Source organism: Harpegnathos saltator, unplaced genomic scaffold (genome assembly GCF_003227715.2).
Source record: "Harpegnathos saltator strain DR-91 unplaced genomic scaffold, Hsal_v8.6 scaffold390, whole genome shotgun sequence".
NCBI classification, from domain to species: domain Eukaryota; kingdom Metazoa; phylum Arthropoda; class Insecta; order Hymenoptera; family Formicidae; genus Harpegnathos; species Harpegnathos saltator.
Window position 1 is genome coordinate 1 of NW_020230195.1, and position 19,015 is coordinate 19,015.

The 19,015-nt window shown below is 40.5% G+C and overlaps 2 protein-coding genes across 2 annotated transcripts; one reads left to right on the plus strand and one right to left on the minus strand.

Moving 5' to 3' along the window:
- Positions 1-223: 223 nt before the first annotated feature.
- LOC112589065 (uncharacterized) lies at positions 224-690 on the minus strand (the record flags this gene model as incomplete). Its single annotated transcript, XM_025300928.1, has 2 exons — positions 436-690; positions 224-391 (listed from the first exon to the last, which is right to left on the minus strand). Coding segments are annotated over exons 1-2 (423 nt in total), but the record flags the coding sequence as incomplete, so codon positions are not given.
- Positions 691-11,988: 11,298 nt separating this feature from the next.
- Positions 11,989-12,381, plus strand: LOC112589059 (uncharacterized). Its single transcript, XM_025300923.1, has 2 exons — positions 11,989-12,188; positions 12,280-12,381. Exons 1-2 carry the CDS (start codon positions 12,018-12,020, stop codon positions 12,379-12,381), a joined length of 273 nt encoding a protein of 90 aa, XP_025156708.1. The 5' UTR covers positions 11,989-12,017.
- The last annotated feature ends 6,634 nt before the right edge of the window (positions 12,382-19,015 follow it).

The window sequence follows — 19,015 nt, forward strand, 5'->3', positions numbered from 1 at the left end:
GGATTAGCAGCGGATGCAGTTCGTATTCGTAAAATCCTCCGGCAATAGACTTTCCGCGAGAATCCTCGAGCAGATAGTCGCTGGATTAGTTGTCTGCACTTTGACGATTTTAAACACTTCGGTTGTCCAATTCGGTGTATAGCCTTTTTCAAAGATGGTTTTGAATTTGCTCACGCGTACCAGATCACCCCACTTTGAATCTCGCAGGCGCAGCGATCTTTACGTTGTTGTAGACTGTGTGTAGGAGCTTATCAGCGATTTCGGGTGTCACATCGATAGGACGCATGCCGATAGTTCGATGTTTCCGTGTGTTGTACTCCATGATAAGGTGTGGTAACGAGTCGATCCATTTGTATGTTCCATTCAACGTAAACATTTTCCACATGTCGTTCTTTAACGTGCGGTTGAATCGTTCCACAACAGATGCTTCATTACCGAGTACGTAGAATAATGATTGATACCGTGTTTTTTAAGGAGTTTCTGCAGATCCGCATTATAAAATTCTTTTCCCTGGTCCGTTTGCAAATTTTTCGGACATCTTCCAGATTCTTGAAATATCCTGGCGAACACTGCCACTGCTTCTTTACCGCTCTTGCTCTTCATCGGTACAGCCCACGCATATTTGCTCCACACATCGATAATAGTGAGTATATAGTGGTAGCCTCTATTGAATCGCGAGTAAGGACGCATCTCTACCAAGTCAGCTTGCCAAAGATCATCGTATCCGCGCACTATGACGCGTCTACGGGGAAAATATCTTCTCGCTGGAGCGTGCAACTCCTCCACCGATGCTTTTCGTTACCGATGAGCTGCTTCTCTGAACTTTTCTTCTTTTTGTTAAATTTTGATGATTACTTCGCCATTGCAGCTTGTGATGATCCGTCTCTCGCTATATTGATACTATATGTCAATTTAACTATAATATTCTACTTTTAAATTTCCCTGATTTCTTTATCTCTGAGCGTGTCCAGTCTAAAATTATGGTATTGATACAGTAGTCTATCTCTCCATTCTAAGTAAATATAAAAACTATATCTTATCATTTTGAAAAGATAAGTAGTTGTAGACCTTTTACGTCTGCGCATCACCATCCCCACTACTTTCTCTATTCTCTACGGGGAAAAACATACGGTGTTGAGACTGGCGAAGCATTCAAGCTTCGTTGTCCTACTTGCAGCATAGCTATTCTCGTTATTACAAGTTATTAACAAGTTCTTGGAAGAAAATGTTCGGCGCTAACGTGGATACCGCTCTCAGAAGACGTCGAAGAAGACGAGCAGTCTCTCTACAGAAGTGGGAAACGACCGTAACATGCTTCTATGTACGACGTACGCGCTCACAATTCAGACACTAAGAGGATGCAGGTTGGATTGCGCACCACTTACGACATGGGTCCATTTGAGCCAACGATCAGGATCATGGGGAACACGTCTTCAGGAATTCTCCTTGATTTGAATACGTGGAGAAGTTTAAAGATATTATACCCTCTGCAAATTCTTATTTGTGTGGGGAAAATAAGAATACACCAACCTCTATCATCATCAACAATATCAGCATCAACTTTACCTCAGCGTATGGTGCACGAGCTGTAATAGTGAGTCAGCGAGGGAAAATGCTGGACGAGAGCGGACCTGCGAAGAAGACATCGGAGGAGTCTACGCATCTGAAGCAACCGCCGCTGAAGAAGCGTAAGCTGTATACGGAGAATATTATAATGCAGAAACATCTCTCGGTGGTCTGCAAACTGTCACAAAATGTATCGATGCTAGATACGAATATTACAAGCGGTTGCCGCTCTTGTGAGTAATTGCAAATATATTTTAGTAGGCGAAATAGAACTTAATCTCACGAAGGAAGGTGTAAACGAAGATTTCGTAAAACGGACGCTCGTTGATAAATATCGCGAAATCGAGGAAAATGTACGACGGCAAATGAAAATTTACAATTTTAGACACATATTTTAATATTGTATTTCGTGAATTGACTACGATTCATTTAAATGAAATTATACACGAGATTATAACAAACGCAGAATGCTACGAGTGTTTGCGAAACTACGAATGTAACTTCAAAAATAAAATGTGAATTTATTTTATAAAAATGTTGTATATTCCTTTCTCCCCACCTCTTTTCTCTTCCCTGCGATCTCCAATTCGTTGTAACAAAACCCAACTTAACTTAACTTTTCGAGTTCGAAAGCGAAGGGGACACACAGGTAAAAATATATTCTACTTTTATATTTCCGCTGATTTCTTTATCTCTGAGCGTGTCCAGTCTAAAATTTGGTCTATGTTCTCATGAATGCTATTTATGCTCTGTATGTTTTTTTTCCGGTAGTCTTCCAGCCAATCCTTCAATTTTTTAACATTCTCATCTACATACTGCTTCATCTCAATGTTACTCTCATGCAGTAGAAGCTTTACAGCATTTATATTCTCATCGATATACTGTTTCTTCTCAACGTTACTTTCATGCAACATAAGTTTTACAGACTTTATACTCTCATCCACATAATATTTGTGCGCAGCGTCATTGAAGGCTTCCGGCTGCGGTACATTATGTATCGCATACATTTTTGCATCGAAACATTTGCCATCACGACCTTTACTATTGGCGGTTAGACAAAGGGCATTTTCATGTACATATCGTTTGGTTGCAACGTTGTTTAAATGATATCTGACACCTGCAACACATTCTTCCACGTATTGTTTGGTTGCAACGTCACTATCGGCTTCAGGTTGCGCTACATGTTGTATCTTGCGCGACTTTGCGTCGAAAACTTTGGCAGCGTTTAAACAAAGAGCATTTTCATGTATGTAATCTTCAACATGTTCATTCCATTGATGCGCTTCGATCGGAGAACTATTGCTGTCTGGCAATACTCCAAACTTATGCGTCGACATTTCGGAGCAAGCTGTGTCGATGCTCTCGACTGGCTGACGATTGACTGACTGACTGACTCGTGTCAGTGCAGCGTTGTTTAATTTATAATAAGACCAGCTTCGCGGAGTTCTTCGATAATCGATAAAATTTCGTTGTCATGAGCGTTGTTGCCGGCTTGGCGCGAAGCGTCAAGCAATCGCAAACGATCCACCAGCTCGTTGGGATCATCCCAATGCACGTAATCGATATTGTTGTCATTTAAGGTCATCATAGCTTGAGATGCATATAAACCTTTTCCGGCCACTTTATCGCTCGACGCATGTGATACTAGGGGCGCGATTATATGTTTATATTTGTGTCCCTTGTTACCGAGTATCGGATTTTGCGGGAGGTACCCGCGTCTGTGAGCATTCGTCGCCAATAGTATACTTTTGTATTTTTGCATATCAGCCTCGGTGTACACAGAATCGTCGGGGATTCTTTTGAATATTAGCTCGTAAAGACCGGGTGTTCCAATGTATCCTGTTCCGCCTATGATTATATTATCGTCTCTGTCCACATCGACACGTTTATCACCGAGCATTGCTCCATCGTTACTAAGACGTACACCGTAAACATAATCTATAGTGTTATCTTTTCTACTACTTAGCACAGCCCCCATATATTTTTGACCCAACGGACCAAAATGATCATGTAAAGTTTGTTGTCCTTTGTACGTTCGCAACTGACGTATAACGGATGTCATTACCGGTTTATCGGGGGTTTCGAAAACATTCTCATCATCATCATCATCATCAGTGAGTAGATTGTTGATCGGTGAAGATTCATGTGGTTCCTCATATTGTAGAGCTTCGATGTAGAAACTATCGAAGGATCATTGAATAGTTTCCGTTTCAGCGGAGTCAATGCGGCTGGTGAAAGTTTCGCCTTACGCTTTATCTTTTTTTCGGGTTTTAATATTATACTCTTTGTTTCTTCGCTTGTACTCATTGATAGTGGAGCAGTTTTAACATCAACGTTACTTTCCACATTAGCGCTGCTTCCCGCGATTTGCTTGAGAGGTTCAATAATAGGTTTAAAGTGTCTCTCCAATGCAGCATTCTCAATAATTCTACCGGTTTTCAAAGCGCGATACTTCTTGCGGATCGATTCGCTCGTTTTCGCAATCTCTTCCGCTACCTTTCCACGATTCTCAATCTTCATGCTACTATTCATCATTGATATATTTGTCTCGTGGACGTTGAAGATGTTACCACGTTGAGGTTGCAACGACGATTGAGCATCTCACAGCACAGCAAAGTCGTTAAATCGTTTCCTATATCGTCCGTTGGTCATTGAGCTGTCCTTATCAATCACTGTGAAACCATATTTATCCTCCCAACATTTGCGACACAATGCACTGAAATCTTCATATGACATGTCGGTATTCACATGATCGTTGTACACATGTTTCAAATTGGTACCATCCTGTTTAAAGAGAATCAGAAAATTTGCATTGTCTCGTATAAGATGCTTGAGTATTTTTGCGTACGTTTGACAGAGATAGAAACAGTCAACGTTCGAATGACGACCCATGGCAAAGTATTCTCTTATGGTATCTTGCTTGTCACATGCCACATCGTCAAAGATAAAAATAGAATTTTTGGACGCTTCGGTCGTTGGAATCACGTCGCTGTTATCGGAGAATGTAAAGTATCCAATTTCATCTATCGGTTTCAACAAATTTTCCAAGTAGCGATATTTAGGTTGTTGCAACGATTTTGAGTACACGTACAAGTTCTCGAAACGCAGACCGTGCAGACTTTCCAGCAAGCTGATGAGAACATTCGTCTTGCCGCAATTCGAGGGACCGCATATGATGCCGCGTATGGTGTTCGGAAGCATGTTTCCATGCCTGCGCGCCTCTTGTCCAATCATTGATTGCGTTCGATTGTCGAAATTTGTCACACGTATCGATGTCGGTTGCTTCACGAATCGCATGTTTCCCCACGTCACAAAATTGATTATGTTAACGGATCGTTGCGATTGAACTATATATATAGACGCGCCGATCTTGGAAACGCTCAGTTTAGAAAATGTTGCTCCTTTTGACAGATACTCATGATATTCGAGAGCTAACCTCCGAACAGTTGAAATACATACCGAAGATTGTTTTGTTACGCGATTTTGCAAAGTATATTGGCGATTTGTGGGACAGACTCCCTGAACATATAAGAGTCGATCCAGAGGTTCAGCAGTATCGTCGATGTTTGGAACATTACAATCGTCCGTGGCAGCGAACGCATATCGATGGTCCGGCACCGCTGATCCGGGACTGTAGTGAATGCCTTCGACAAAAGTCAAAGTCAGCAGCGGTCTGTTGAATCGCGCGATAAATGCGCTTCCTATCGAACTACACATTCCCGGATATCAATTTTACGGTCCTGGAACTCGCTTGGCAAAACGATTGGCCAGAGGCGATCGAGGCATTAATTCATTGGACGCGGCGTGTCGTGAGCACGATATGACCTATTCACGTAGTAACAGTCTCACTGATCGACACGCGGCGGATAAGATTCTCGCTGTAAAAGCGTGGAAACGCATAACTTCGAAAGATTCAACTCTAGGCGAGAGAGCGGCTGCTGCCATCGTTTGGGCTACCATGAAAGTTAAAACGAAAATCGGTATGGGCATGAAGAAAAAGAAGTCGTCCAAGAAAGCAATCCGAAAACGAGCACTTCCGATAGCAAAACGGGGTGGTATTTTACCAGTTCTGCCATTACTAGGAGTTCTCGGTTCACTAGTCGGTGGAGCGGCGGGTGTCGCAAAAGCGGTGAATGATGGCAAAGCCGCGCAACGTCAGCTGGAAGAATTAAAACGTCATCATCGCGCTATGAAAGGTCGCGGAATCTATCTTGCTCCGTATAAGCGCGGGAAAGGCGCTACAGAAAAAAGAAAAAAAGAAACGTCAAAGAGACACTAAAATTACCCATGGGTGCAATGACTAACGTACAGTTGGAAAGACTAGCGAGGCGTATGCGTATATCTTTCTTTCGAGGTGTTTTCATGCGTGACGCCTTACCGATAGATGGAGTACGTCAAAACGAGAGTGGTATTGTAAATTTAGACAACGCAGAGGGACCGGGTACACACTGGGTGGCATATGCGAAAAGAGGAAATCATGCAGTATATTTTGATAGTTTTGGTAATCTTCGACCGCCCAAGGAATTGATTCGATACCTTGAGAGAGATGTAGTGAAAATTGTATACAATCGTACGTCTTATCAACATTACAGTCAGAGCATATGCGGACAATTGTGTTTACAGTTTCTCCAAACGGTAGAGGATCGATGTGGATTTAAATGACAACATTCCGCTCGCAGCAGTCAGTATTCGCTTGGCAGTTTGCGAACATGTCGCTAACGCTTACGTTGACTGGGAACAGTAGCACCCTTACGGTGAGCTACTTTCCCGCTATAGATTTGAGCGATGGTGATTACGAGCTTGGTTTAACGGATTTCAAAACATACAATACGATACCAAATGTAAATTCGTCGAATAATAAATTTTACTATGGTGCTAACGATGAAGAAATTACGATTCCTGAAGGATCGTACGAATTGCGCGCTATATACGAATATTTAAAAAATGCAATTTCACATGCTCAAAAAACAGTACGTTCCAAAAATAATCCATATAAAGATGACGCGAATGAATATCCTATAATAATTCATGTCAATAATAATACGATGAAGAGTGAAATAAAATGTGCTTATAGAATAAATTTTAGCAAGCCAAACAACATTGGCTCGCTTTTAGGATTCTCATCGAGTCGTGTATTAGAACCGCATCGATGGTACGAATCGGATGCATCGATTAAGATGTCAATGTTAATATCATTCGTATAGAATGCAGCGTTGTCAGTAGTGCGTACAGTAACAGTATGCGTGTACATACGATACATGAATTCTCGCCTAAGGTGCCACCAGGATATAAGATATCGGAAACGCCGGCACATGTCATTTACCTTCCAATCATCGCACGGAGTATTACAGATTTAACGGTGCGTGTCGTTGATCAAGAAGGACAATCGCTCGATTTTCGAGGAGAAGAGATTACCATTAGATTGCATGTACGACGGCGACGATCATAAACACAATCTATGAAATGCTTGTGGTGAATCAAATAGAACAGGAGAAACAAGCTGGAAATATACCTTTTACGAGACACGCGATTAACGGTACAAAATCTCTCGTTCGAAAGAAACTCAGCGCGTTGAACGTTGAATTTTTGAAATCTCTGGGATTCATCGTACGAAACGATTGAGAAAGATGATTGACATTTTGAAAATTGAAAGTGAACCGGTCTTTGACGAGCGCATCGTCAAGATTGAGACACATACGTACAACCCATACGCTAATACAACGTTTGGATATAGCGACGAGATACGAATACCCATACAGCAGTAGGATTTATACATATTGCCATGCGAGAGTTATCTCTATGTCGAGGGGAAGGTGACGAAACAAGTTGCAGTCGATGGTGCAACTGTAACGTTGGGATATAATTGCGTTGCATTCATGTTTGATGAGATTCGTTATGAACTGGATGGTGTGGAGATTGATCGTAACAAAAACGTGGGAATAACTTCAACGCTCAAAAACTATGTATCGATGTCTTCGGACGAAAATGCTGTCATGAAAAATGCTGCGTGGGATGCGACTGACACTATTTCGCCGGATGGATACTTCAACTTTTGCGTACCACTCAGCGTGTTGCTAGGATTCTGTGAAGACTACAAGCGTATCGTGATTAACGCGCGTCACGAATTGATTCTATTACGATCGCGCAGCGACAACAACAGTCTACTAGGATCTTCAGCGTTGGATCCTAAGATTGAGCTATTCAAGATACAATGGCAAATGCCTCACGTAATCTTGAACGATATCAATAAACTTTCCATGCTGAAAACTTTGGAGAACGGACGATACCTGAATATGAGTTTCCGCTCGTGGGATCTGTATGAATTTCCTCTACTGCAAAGCACGACCAAACATCTGTGGACCATCAAAACTGCTACTAATCTAGAGAAGCCTCGATATGTTATCTTTGCGCTGCAGACTGGTCGGAAGAATGTAATGTCGGAAAATATAACTCGTTTCGATAACTGCAAATTGATCAATGTGAAGCTCTATTTGAATTCAGAGTGTTATCCGTACGATGACATGAATTTAGACTTTGCAAAAAATAAATGCGCCATACTTTACGATATGTATAGACGTTTTCGTAAATCGTATTATGGATGCGACAGTGCTGAGGTATGGTTAGCAATTACCGACTTTCGGCGGCTAGGTCCTTTCGTGGTTATCGATTGTTCGCGTCAAAATGAGTCCGTCAAGAGTGCCACTGTGGATGTGCGGATAGAATTTGAGTGTAAGGAGAATATACCGGTGAATACTACCGCATATTGTCTCATCCTGCATGATCGTGTAGTTGAATACAGCCCGCTAACCAACATAGTGCGCAAACTCAACTAACATCAGAAAGTATGTACGAGAAAAGTATAATACACGAAACAAAGTGCTATAAACGGCATTCTCTCCTAGACGTGTCGAAGAATATTTCGCCATGGATGCTCCGACATTTGTCGACTTGCAAGGATTCATGGTTGGAGAGAGATTTATTGTAAAAGAAGCGGCGATACTGAAGAACGGAACTATTCTTTCGTACTACATCTTCACGAGTCCGATGCCATGGCATCTGCTCATAAGATCGGACAAATCGAGGGCCTACTGGTTAACTGCTAATCATCATGGATTACGATGGGAAGATGGAACCGTCAAATACTCCAGAGCTAAACATCTGGTTACTGCAGCTGTGGCGGGTGATATGTATGACAAACTTGAAGACGATGCATCTCAATTTGTGTATGTGAAGGGACATGAGAAGCGGAAATGGTTGTTACAACTTCTGGATGACAATGCGAGAAGCAGCGTGATCATTAAGACCATGGACATCGATTACGACGATATGCCTTCCCTGCAAAAATTGAATAATATTGGGTGAGTGCAAAAGTTCGTGCGGAGTTTCAATAGATGGAGTTATAAGCGTCGTAAAGTGTTATCATTAATACTTCCATCTACATATTATATAACGTTGGAAAGGTGACGTCTTCAGCTGTTATTAAAAAAAAAATCATTTGTTTTCATACAAACTGCTTCGAGAAATATCACTTTAAAAATGAGTATCGATAAGGTGTATTTACGGCATGTTATGCTTTACGAGTTTCGGAAGGGAATAAACGTTGCCGCAGCCGTAAAAAACATTCAGGATGTTTATCAGGATGAAGCACCAGCTAAACGAAGTATGGAAAAATGGTTTGCTAAATTTCGGCGAGGAGAATTTAACCTTGAAGACGAGCCACGCTCTGGTCGACCTTCTGACATTGATGACGATGTTTTGCGTACTTTAGTGCTCAATAATCCGCGAATTTCAACAGAAGAAGTTGCTACAGCACTAAACGTTGACCGATCAACCGCTTTTCGGCGTTTAAAAAAGATGGGATTCGATTTGAAGCTCGATATATGGGTGCCCCATTTGCTGACCGAGAAGAACAAAATCAAGCGAATTTCTGCAGCCGTTTCTTTACTCGGGCGGCTCAATAACGAGTCGTTTTTGGATCGACTAGTGACGGGCGATGAGAAATGGGTCCTCTACAACAATGTTCAGCGCAAACGGACATGGAAACAATCAGGTGAGCATGGTGACGCAATGCCAAAGGCCAGTTTGCAACCGATGAAGGTGATGCTCTCTGTTTGGTGGGATTGCAAGGGCATAATCTATTTCGAGCTTCTCCCCGCTGGCGAAACGATTGATTCGGACAAGTACTGTCGCCAATTAACCAATCTGAATCGAGAAATAAAAGAGAAACGTCCGATTTTGTCAAATCGCAAGGGAGTCGTCTTTCATCACGACAACGCCAGACCACACGTTTCGAAAAAGACGCTGCGCAAACTGAAGAGCCTGAAATGGGATGTCTTAACGCATCCACCGTATTCTCCTGATATCGCACCATCTGACTATCACTTATTCCGGTCATTGCAAAATTATTTAAATGGAAAAAACTTTGACTCTTTGGAGGCCTTAAAAAACGGCGTCTCTTCGTTCTTCGAATCTAAACTGCGCAGTTTTTATGATCGAGGCATCCGTATGCTGCCAGAACGTTGGGAAAAGATTATAGAAAACGATGGAGAATATATCATTGATTGAATAAAGATTTTTGTTTGCCTAATCACTGTGTGACTTTTACTCACAAACTCCGCATGAACTTTTGCACTCACCCAATACTTTTCGATGTAATAATCATATGAAAAATTGTGCATTACAGAATGTACTAAATATTTTCAATTGGTGGTCTCGAAGAAAATTGTATGACACTATATAATAAATCTAATAATCATTATTTCAAATGTGCAGATGTTTCTTTCCCTTATCCCCTTTCTTAGAATTTTATATGGTAATTGCGTTGATAAAAGTATTTCTTTATTTGAGGTATGATGCTTATTAGACGTTCGAGAGATGTTCGATTGACGTTCAATAGATGTTCGATAGACGTTCGATAGACGTTCGATAGACGTTCGATAGACGTTCGATATGGCGCAGTAAACGAAGGGGATTTGAGTCTGACCTAGTTTCGACTTATTTTTTCTCTCATGACGTCATAATGCCCACTCTAAGAACCTTCACTAGACGTCTAATAGCAACAGGCGACGGTGATCTAGGAGCTTTGGAGCATAGGATAGTAACCGCGGGGCCCGGGTTCGAGTTTAGCAGTAATCTCGACAGTTTTTCTCTCGTGACGTCATCATGCCTACTTTAAGAACCTTTACTTAGACGTCTAATAGCAACAGGCAACGGTGGTCTAAGAGCTTTGGAGCATTGGGCAGTAACCGCGAGCGTTCGGGTTCGATTCTATCTACATTACAATACATTTTTTTTCTCGTGACGTATGCGTGACGTCACAGTCGCTATCCTGCGTGACGTCTCACCATGAGTTCTCCTTTCCCGCGCGACGTCATACCCCGCGCCATGAGTTCCCCGCTTCCCCGCGCCCCCCTCAGCGTTTCTGGGTTAGAACCGGCCTTACTATTCTACTCCCGAGTAAAGAAACGGCTGCAGAAATTCGCTTGATTTTGTTCTTCTCGGTCAGCAAATGGGGCATCCCTATATCGAGCTTCAAATCGAATCCCATCTTTTTTAAACGCCGAAAAGCGGTTGATCCGTCAACGTTTAGTGCTGTAGCAACTTCTTCTGTTGAAATTCGCGGATTATTGAGCACTAAAGTACGCAAAACATCGTCATCAATGTCAGAAGGTCGACCAGAGCGTGGCTCGTCTTCAAGGTTAAATTCTCCGCGCCGAAATTTAGCAAACCATTTTTCCACAGTTCGTTTAGCTGGTGCTTCATCCTGATAAACATCCTGAATGTTTTTTACGGCTGCGGCAACGTTTATTCCCTTCCGAAACTCGTAAAGCATAACATGCCGTAAATGCACCTTATCGATACTCATTTTTAAAGTGATATTTCTCGAAGCAGTTTGTATGAAAACAAATGATTTTTTTTTTAATAACAGCTGAAGACGTCACCTTTCCAACGTTATATAATATGTAGATGGAAGTATTAATGACAACACTTTACGACGCTTATAACTCCATCTATTGAAACTCCGCACGAACTTTTGCACTCACCCAATATATAATATCAAAGATGGAAGATTCTATAGAATTCATAATAGTTGGATATTCATATGGGGCATTAATTGCTATCGAGATAACGAGACTGTTGGAGGCGAAAAATTTCACAGGACAATTAATATTAATCGACGGCGCACCCGATTATTTGAAAACTATGAAAAAACAATATTTCCCTTTCACAAATCTTCAGAAATTTCAGAATAATATTCTCCTAGACCTCATGGATCACTTCTACTCCATCGATAATACATCGGTACGTTGTGTAAAGAGAGTTTATTGTTATAATGCAAGATATGTAATAATGATAATTGTTAATAGATTCTATTAAAATTGTCCAAACACGATACGTGGGAGAAAAAATGGAATGCTTTCGTTGAATGTCTTCCAGATGATTCCGTACAAATGACTTCTCTTGAAAATTACAAGATTTATTATACGACAGTCTATAAGCATCTGATCGCAATTCACGAGTACGATGCGTCTTTATTGCAGCCACTGAAGTCGCCTATATTGTTACTAAAACCCACAATTTCTTATCTTCCTTCTGCCGACGAAAATGATGGCTTGAGCAAGGTAATCTGAATACATTGACACATATCAATGGAGTTTCTAGTTTTGAAAATTGATTGACGGTCGACAATTAATAAAATTAATCGTTACTTAGGTTACCGAAAATAGCGTACAAGTCCGTCATGTCGAAGGCAATCATCTTACAATATTGAACAACGATATACTTGCTGATATTATTAACGGAGTATCGTCTTAAGTAGTTAATCTTTACAATGTTAAAGAAGTTCGTAATTCTGTAATTCGAAGATATCTTGGTTATATAGAAAGGAAAGGAGGATACATGGAACAGTTATTGTACGTAAATAAAACTAATATAGTACTCGTTCGTTTATTCACTGCACGTGATCAATAAAAGAATACAAATAATTTGTATCACCAAGATTGAAAAACGTTTAAATTCTGAAAAAGGATTGATTGCCTTTATTATGTCTTAATTCACGCCTTGCTTTAGGTAACTTCTTATTCTTATGCATGCATTTTACAGGGTATAAAAATAGTATACCGGTGAACCATGAGAAATAATAGGGAATACGTAAATAAGCAATATGAGATAGGAAACTATCATCGGAATAATATCGGAAAGGTAATTATTGTCGGAAATGCGTTATGAGATATAAGATGTAAGAAAAAATACCATTATTATACAATAGCTGTATGGTATATATATATCAGTCATTTCAACCCATGTAAATCAATTTGTTTTGATACAGAGAGAATTTGAGATGTCGTATTTAACTGTTAGTTTAAAAGTCGAGAAGTCTCTTAAGTACTTATTTAAGTTAAGCAGAAAAGTAATCACTTAAGTTAAGCAGAATGTAAACATATACACTGAATATATCCTTGTTCCTCACTGAATATATCCCATTGTTCAATGTTACAAAATTTAAAAATATTTAGCTAATTATGTGTTAATATTGCTGTACTTACAAGGAAGGTTAGAGAACACTAAAATTCAAAAAATTCTGAAACTTTGTATGGAAATAAAGTAGTTCATCCGTAATGCAAAACTATTTTTTGTTCGTGCGGAATTCCAGTTTGAGGGAATGAAACTATCCTTCGAAAGAAAAGACCATTTTTATTTTTAACATATATTTTTTAAAATACGAGGCATGTGCAAAAATGGTTTATATAAAAGTTGTAGTGTATTTCATACTCTTTGCAATTGTGTATTCAGATTTTGCAAAGTTGAAAAAATTTTTGAAATTCCCTCCCTCCTCCTCATTACTTTCAAAAATTTTTAAGTTGTTCTTTGGACAAAAATAAAGAGCATCGTATATCAAATTCATCCATATATAACAATAGAAACTAGAAGCGACTACATTTTTTAGAAATAGAGATAGTTACATAGAACTATAGGTGCCGCGTTGTAAATAAGCGTTTTTTAATTACGCTGTACTCGATGACTGTATCTGACACCGAGATCTGTTACCGACTGTAGTTGATATCTTCTCATATAAGATAAAAAGGACTTAATTCTAATGACATTGCAATATATTACATAAAATATAAACAAGAGCAGAGATTAATTTTTTGCTTATGTAAAAACAGTAACGTCCCAGACCGCACATATGTCCAAAACTGGGACATAAGACGTCTTTAAGATATCTTTAAGTCGTCTTTAAGATGTCTGAAAATAAGACATCTTTAAGTCGTCTTAAAGACGTCTTAAAGACGTCTTATGTCCCAGTTTTGGACATTGTGCTGTCTGGGGTATGTGTTAAGGGATAAAGATGCCGCGGATAAAGATATCTGTATGCTAACAAAAGCTTACCTTGCACCTTGAGATAATAATCTTGGTAAGATTTGAATGATATTCTTAAAATAAATATTATTTCAATATTGTTTATTTATCTGTTCTATATGTAGTATGCTATATGAATACCAATAATCACACAGCACTAGATAATTCATACGTCCTGCTACAACTTTGAAACAATAATGGAACGGTAAATTAACGTTTAACGATAAGTATGCAACAGTGTATAAATGCTAAAGAACGTAAAATCTTTTTTAATTATGAGGAGATTAGATGCAATAAAGTAAGAGAAATTGCTGTCTCAGAAATCGGGAAGATAGCGCAAACTGTGAGCAGACCTGTTATTATGCTCCAACAAAAAGTACCAAAATAAATAGTATATGTGAATTTAAAAAAACGCAAATGTTTCATTAATTTTGTTAAAAAAAATGCGATCACTATAATTAACTACATATTACTAGGTGCGCAACTAAGTTTCCGGGTTTTTTTGATCAATGGAAAATGGAAAATTTCAAGAGAAATATAAAAAATGGTTTATTCAAAGTATCGTCCCTCACTAGCTACACATTTTTGCCATTTCTCTGGCAATACATGAATACCGCGACAATAAAACGACGCGTCTTTGGACCGAAACCATTCATCCAACCAATTTTGCACTTCTTCGAAATTGGCCAGGTGTTGCCCAGCCAAGCCATGCGCCATCGACCGGAACAAGTGATAATCGGAAGGGGCCAAGTCTGGCAAATACGGCGAGTGCAGTGCAGATCCCATTTCAGCGTTTTGATGGTGTCCTGGACGATGGAAGTGCGATGGCACGGAGCGTTGTCGTGCTCCAATATTACTCGTTCGTGTCTCGTGTCCCATTCTGGCCGTTTTTCGAGCAATGCATGGTTCAAATTGATCAGTTGTTGTCGGTAGCCATTGACAGTTTCGCCCGGTTTCAGCAGTTCATAGTACACGATTCCTTTCTGGTGCCACCAAACGCAGAGCATTGTCTTCTTTCCGAAGCGATTTGGCCGTGCCGTCGATGTTGATGCTTCGCTAGGTGGAAGCCACGATTTTTTGCGTTTGGGATTCTCAAAATATATCACTATCGCTCTCTGTTTGCTTCTCCAATCACCGCGATCATCAATGATATGACGCAACGTTGATTTGTAACGCAATAGGCGATTTTTTTCTCTTCTGTCGAGCGGTACGTTACCTTTGAGCGTGTTGAAGGCGCACTCGCAAATACATCTGATGAAATCACGGTCAGCTTCTCGCAGAAAGGCAGCACGTTGTTTCTCCGTCAAGTAGCACAACGCCTTCAGAAGAGAGATGTTTTTCTCGCCGATGGACCGTTTTGCTGCGTTTGCGGTTCTATCGCCCTTTTTCGCATTCGCTCTGCTCCCCCCACTCACTACCATTACGGCGATAAGACTGTCGCAGAATGATCGTATGCATGGGTTTTATATGTAACTTCTGGTGGATCCACGCCGAACATAAACATAATGCGTAGTATCAGTGGGGAACATGCATGTACAAAACCGATACTCATCCGAGGTAGATTGTTTCAGATCGAGCAACAAATACCCATGTGGAAACGATGTAACGTCATAGTAAGCTTCTTCTAAAACTTTGAATCTTCCGGACATACCTGCCTGGCCAAGTGACGAATCTGAGCACGATCGCGAGGGTTTTTGAACACCACGATGTAATTCGTGTTGAGAGAAATATCTCGTTGTTCGCGTCCTTGATGAAATAGATTTTGCGAAATGAGTATAACACTGAGGTTTTTGTGATGACTACCCTTCGTGAACAGATCGACGATTACTTCGCACGATGACGATTCCCTCATGAGATCGTCTATTATCACCATTTTCGCGACAAGTGGATCGTTGGAATAATCATCCGGGCGCGATAAGCCTTCTCGAAATTCTATCACACATTGTCCCGATTTCGCCGCTTCATGCTGTAGTTGGCGGTAAGCCTCTTGCCACTCGGCATAATAAAATAGGATCCTGTTGAAACGTGTATCCGCCATCGCGCGTAAATAGCGAAAAGTCTTTACGAAACCGTTTTCTTACAACCCGTAGGGCCGCAAACGATCGATGTCCAAGGATGTTTCCAGCGCGCGTCCATTTTGCCAAATGACTGATTCGGTTACCTAGTGAAGCTACATAAATGCTGAAGAAAAGGAGAAACGGCGATGAGCTTATAACTCGCGCCGGGGACCCTTCCGCGGCGGCCACGCGGTCCCGCTAGCTCATATCCGCGGAAGCGCCACGTCGAATAAACTTTTTCACGTGGCGCTTGCGGCTGCGGGAATAGCTTATTTTAGCGCCGCTAGCGATATTAGCTTTGCGTGAAACTGTGAGCTAATAATCGTTCAATGAGCTCGTACGAGCGAACGCTTGTGGGTGAAAGAGACTGCTTCTAGCGATATAATTTGCTAAGATTTTATTGTGATTCAGGGGTCATATACAAGGATAGAAATACATATATATTTGTAAAAGAACTTATTTCTTCTTTATTTTGCAAAAGCTTTATTTTAATAGAATATATACATACAGTTTGCACAAAAGTTTCTTATAGAGCTAGTGCATACACGATATACAGGTTGGTCGCTTTTGGGGAAACGTCTATATTTATATTTTTCTTACTCTACAAATAAGTATTTAGATTTGGAAGAGAAAGAACACGCTCCACTACTATTCTTACACCACTACGTAATCGTATGGCACAGAGTGACCTGTGTCATCGAATCTACGTTTTAGGAGCACGGCACGCATGACTTGCTCTCGTCTTTCGTTACAATATCGTGAAACGCTGTACGACGAATTGCTCTAAAACGTAGATTTATCGAAGTTTTTCTCGCATCCTCCTTTTTCTCTTCCTCGTTCTCATCGATAGGTATTTTATTGGTGACTAATAAGTTTTTTATACTACTAAAATTGATATATTTCGAAGTCTCAAAGTTCAAGGTTATCCCCTTTACTTTGCAAACTTCATGGATTTTACCTTATGGAGTGCGAGCGACATAGGCATAACATTTTGGGCCTCCGGATACAAAGGATTCTATGTAGCTACCTTGACCATAACTTTCGAGTTCATCCGTCATATCGCCCAAGAAATTACTCGTAAGCGGCTCGTACTCGTTGGTGTCACCGGTGCTCAAATATATACATGAATCAGTATCATAATATAACACTCTACAATCTAAATTTTTTAAATAAGCATACAATTTCAAGCGTGCCTGTGCCGTCATATAGGCAGCTATTATGACGTTTGTAGTTGCAGAGGGAACAAGTACCTCTTGTCGTAATCGCCATGAGACGTAGAAAACCTCATCGTTCACGGGCAATATGTTTATGATTTCATGCTCGGGACTCGTGAGCAGCGACATGAAATGTTCATGCATCTTAACGACCTCGGTATTCGGCAGATTAGATCGCTGACCGAATTTACCCCAGAACGAATTGAGGCAAAGCTTTACAACCGAACGCAACCCTGAATTTACTGCGATGTTGTTTCTATCGAGAACAATACCCTCTGTTTTTTCGTATTCCCGTAGGTATCGCTCTTTGGCCTTTTCATCGTCGGTGCATTCAGCAGGCCATCCGCTAGCCTCCTACTTAAGTTGCAGAAAGCAGTTGATATATCCCGTGAACATATCTCCCAACCGAGTACTTGAGTCGTACTGCGAAATCTTATATTTCCATATCTCGCTCACGGAACTGACATTTTAGTCCTTCTCTATAGCCTTCCGTAATTCAGAGGATACCCAGATACCCTCGAATTCTCGATCGGCCGGATTATCATGTGTGCATGGAGATTGAGAAAATGTCTCGCAGCAACTACGGCATAGGGCGAACAATAATTTTCCGTGAACGCGAAATGGGAGTACAGGGTGAAGATCACGCGGAGCGAGCACTTTGCACTACACGATCCCCTCCACTCTGCTAAAGTCAAAATCTGGAGCTATACCAATCAAAGCGAAACATTCTTCGCCCACGTACACGTCCGTGACCGAGCGGAAAAGAGCCGTCCGTCTTTAGCACAAACGGGTACAAGGAGCATACGTCTACGTAACGTATCTTCTCCGTACCCGTAACATCGCACCAGGTGACGATGTTCCCTGTACAACCACCGAAAAACACCTCGCGAGGATCGAGAGGCTCACAAGGAGATGACGCCGATTAGAAAATCGTTTTTCGAACGAGTCATAATGCGTTCGATAGCTTGTATGTAGGTGATGAAAACTCTAGAGCCGTTCGTGCCAATGCGCCTTTGTTTAAGAGAATTTAAGAGACAAAGTTAGAGTCACGCAACTACGTCGCACATAAGCACTAACTTTACGACCTCTTTCGAGTAAGCGGCGTAGCTGAAGAGACTAAGGCTCCTACACATAGATTTTTGCACCGGCGCACAGTGGGTCAAATGGGTCTTTTCGTGGACAAAAATCGCTAGACGGCGTAATTCTTAACCGATTTCCATGCTTTTTTTTTCTTAATTTACTCGCGATGAATTGCTCTACAATCGTATCGAGCCCGTTTTTTAAATTAGGCCCTTAATTCAAAATGGCGGACGCGCAAATTTGTCAAACGTATAAAACCTGTAAAATGTCGAATATTTTTGGATCGGACAAAGTTTATACAGGCTTTTAAGGCCTCCGAGATACATATGTAAGATCGAAATTCTCAGTTTTTGCCAGTGGAGAGGATCTGCAGTGGCCCGATATATTTTATACCTGCCTGATATCCACACATTATCAATATATTCTACTAATGAGTTTGCGTATATGTATTGCATATATATATATAACATATATTGCTGAATTATTTATGAATTCCATAGTTTAACGTAAAATCCTGATATAGGTGACAGCATATCAAGTCAGTACTCAGATGAAAATAATGGATTAAAGTCAATTGTGTGAACTGGCTGTATTAATGATGGTAATACTTATATCCTTTTATTCTGACGATTTCGTCATGTGCTAAAATGTTTAGTATATTTTTGTCTTTATTGTAATTAAATAATATTTTACAATATTATTTTTTATAATTTTGTTATTTTTCATTGGCTACTTCTC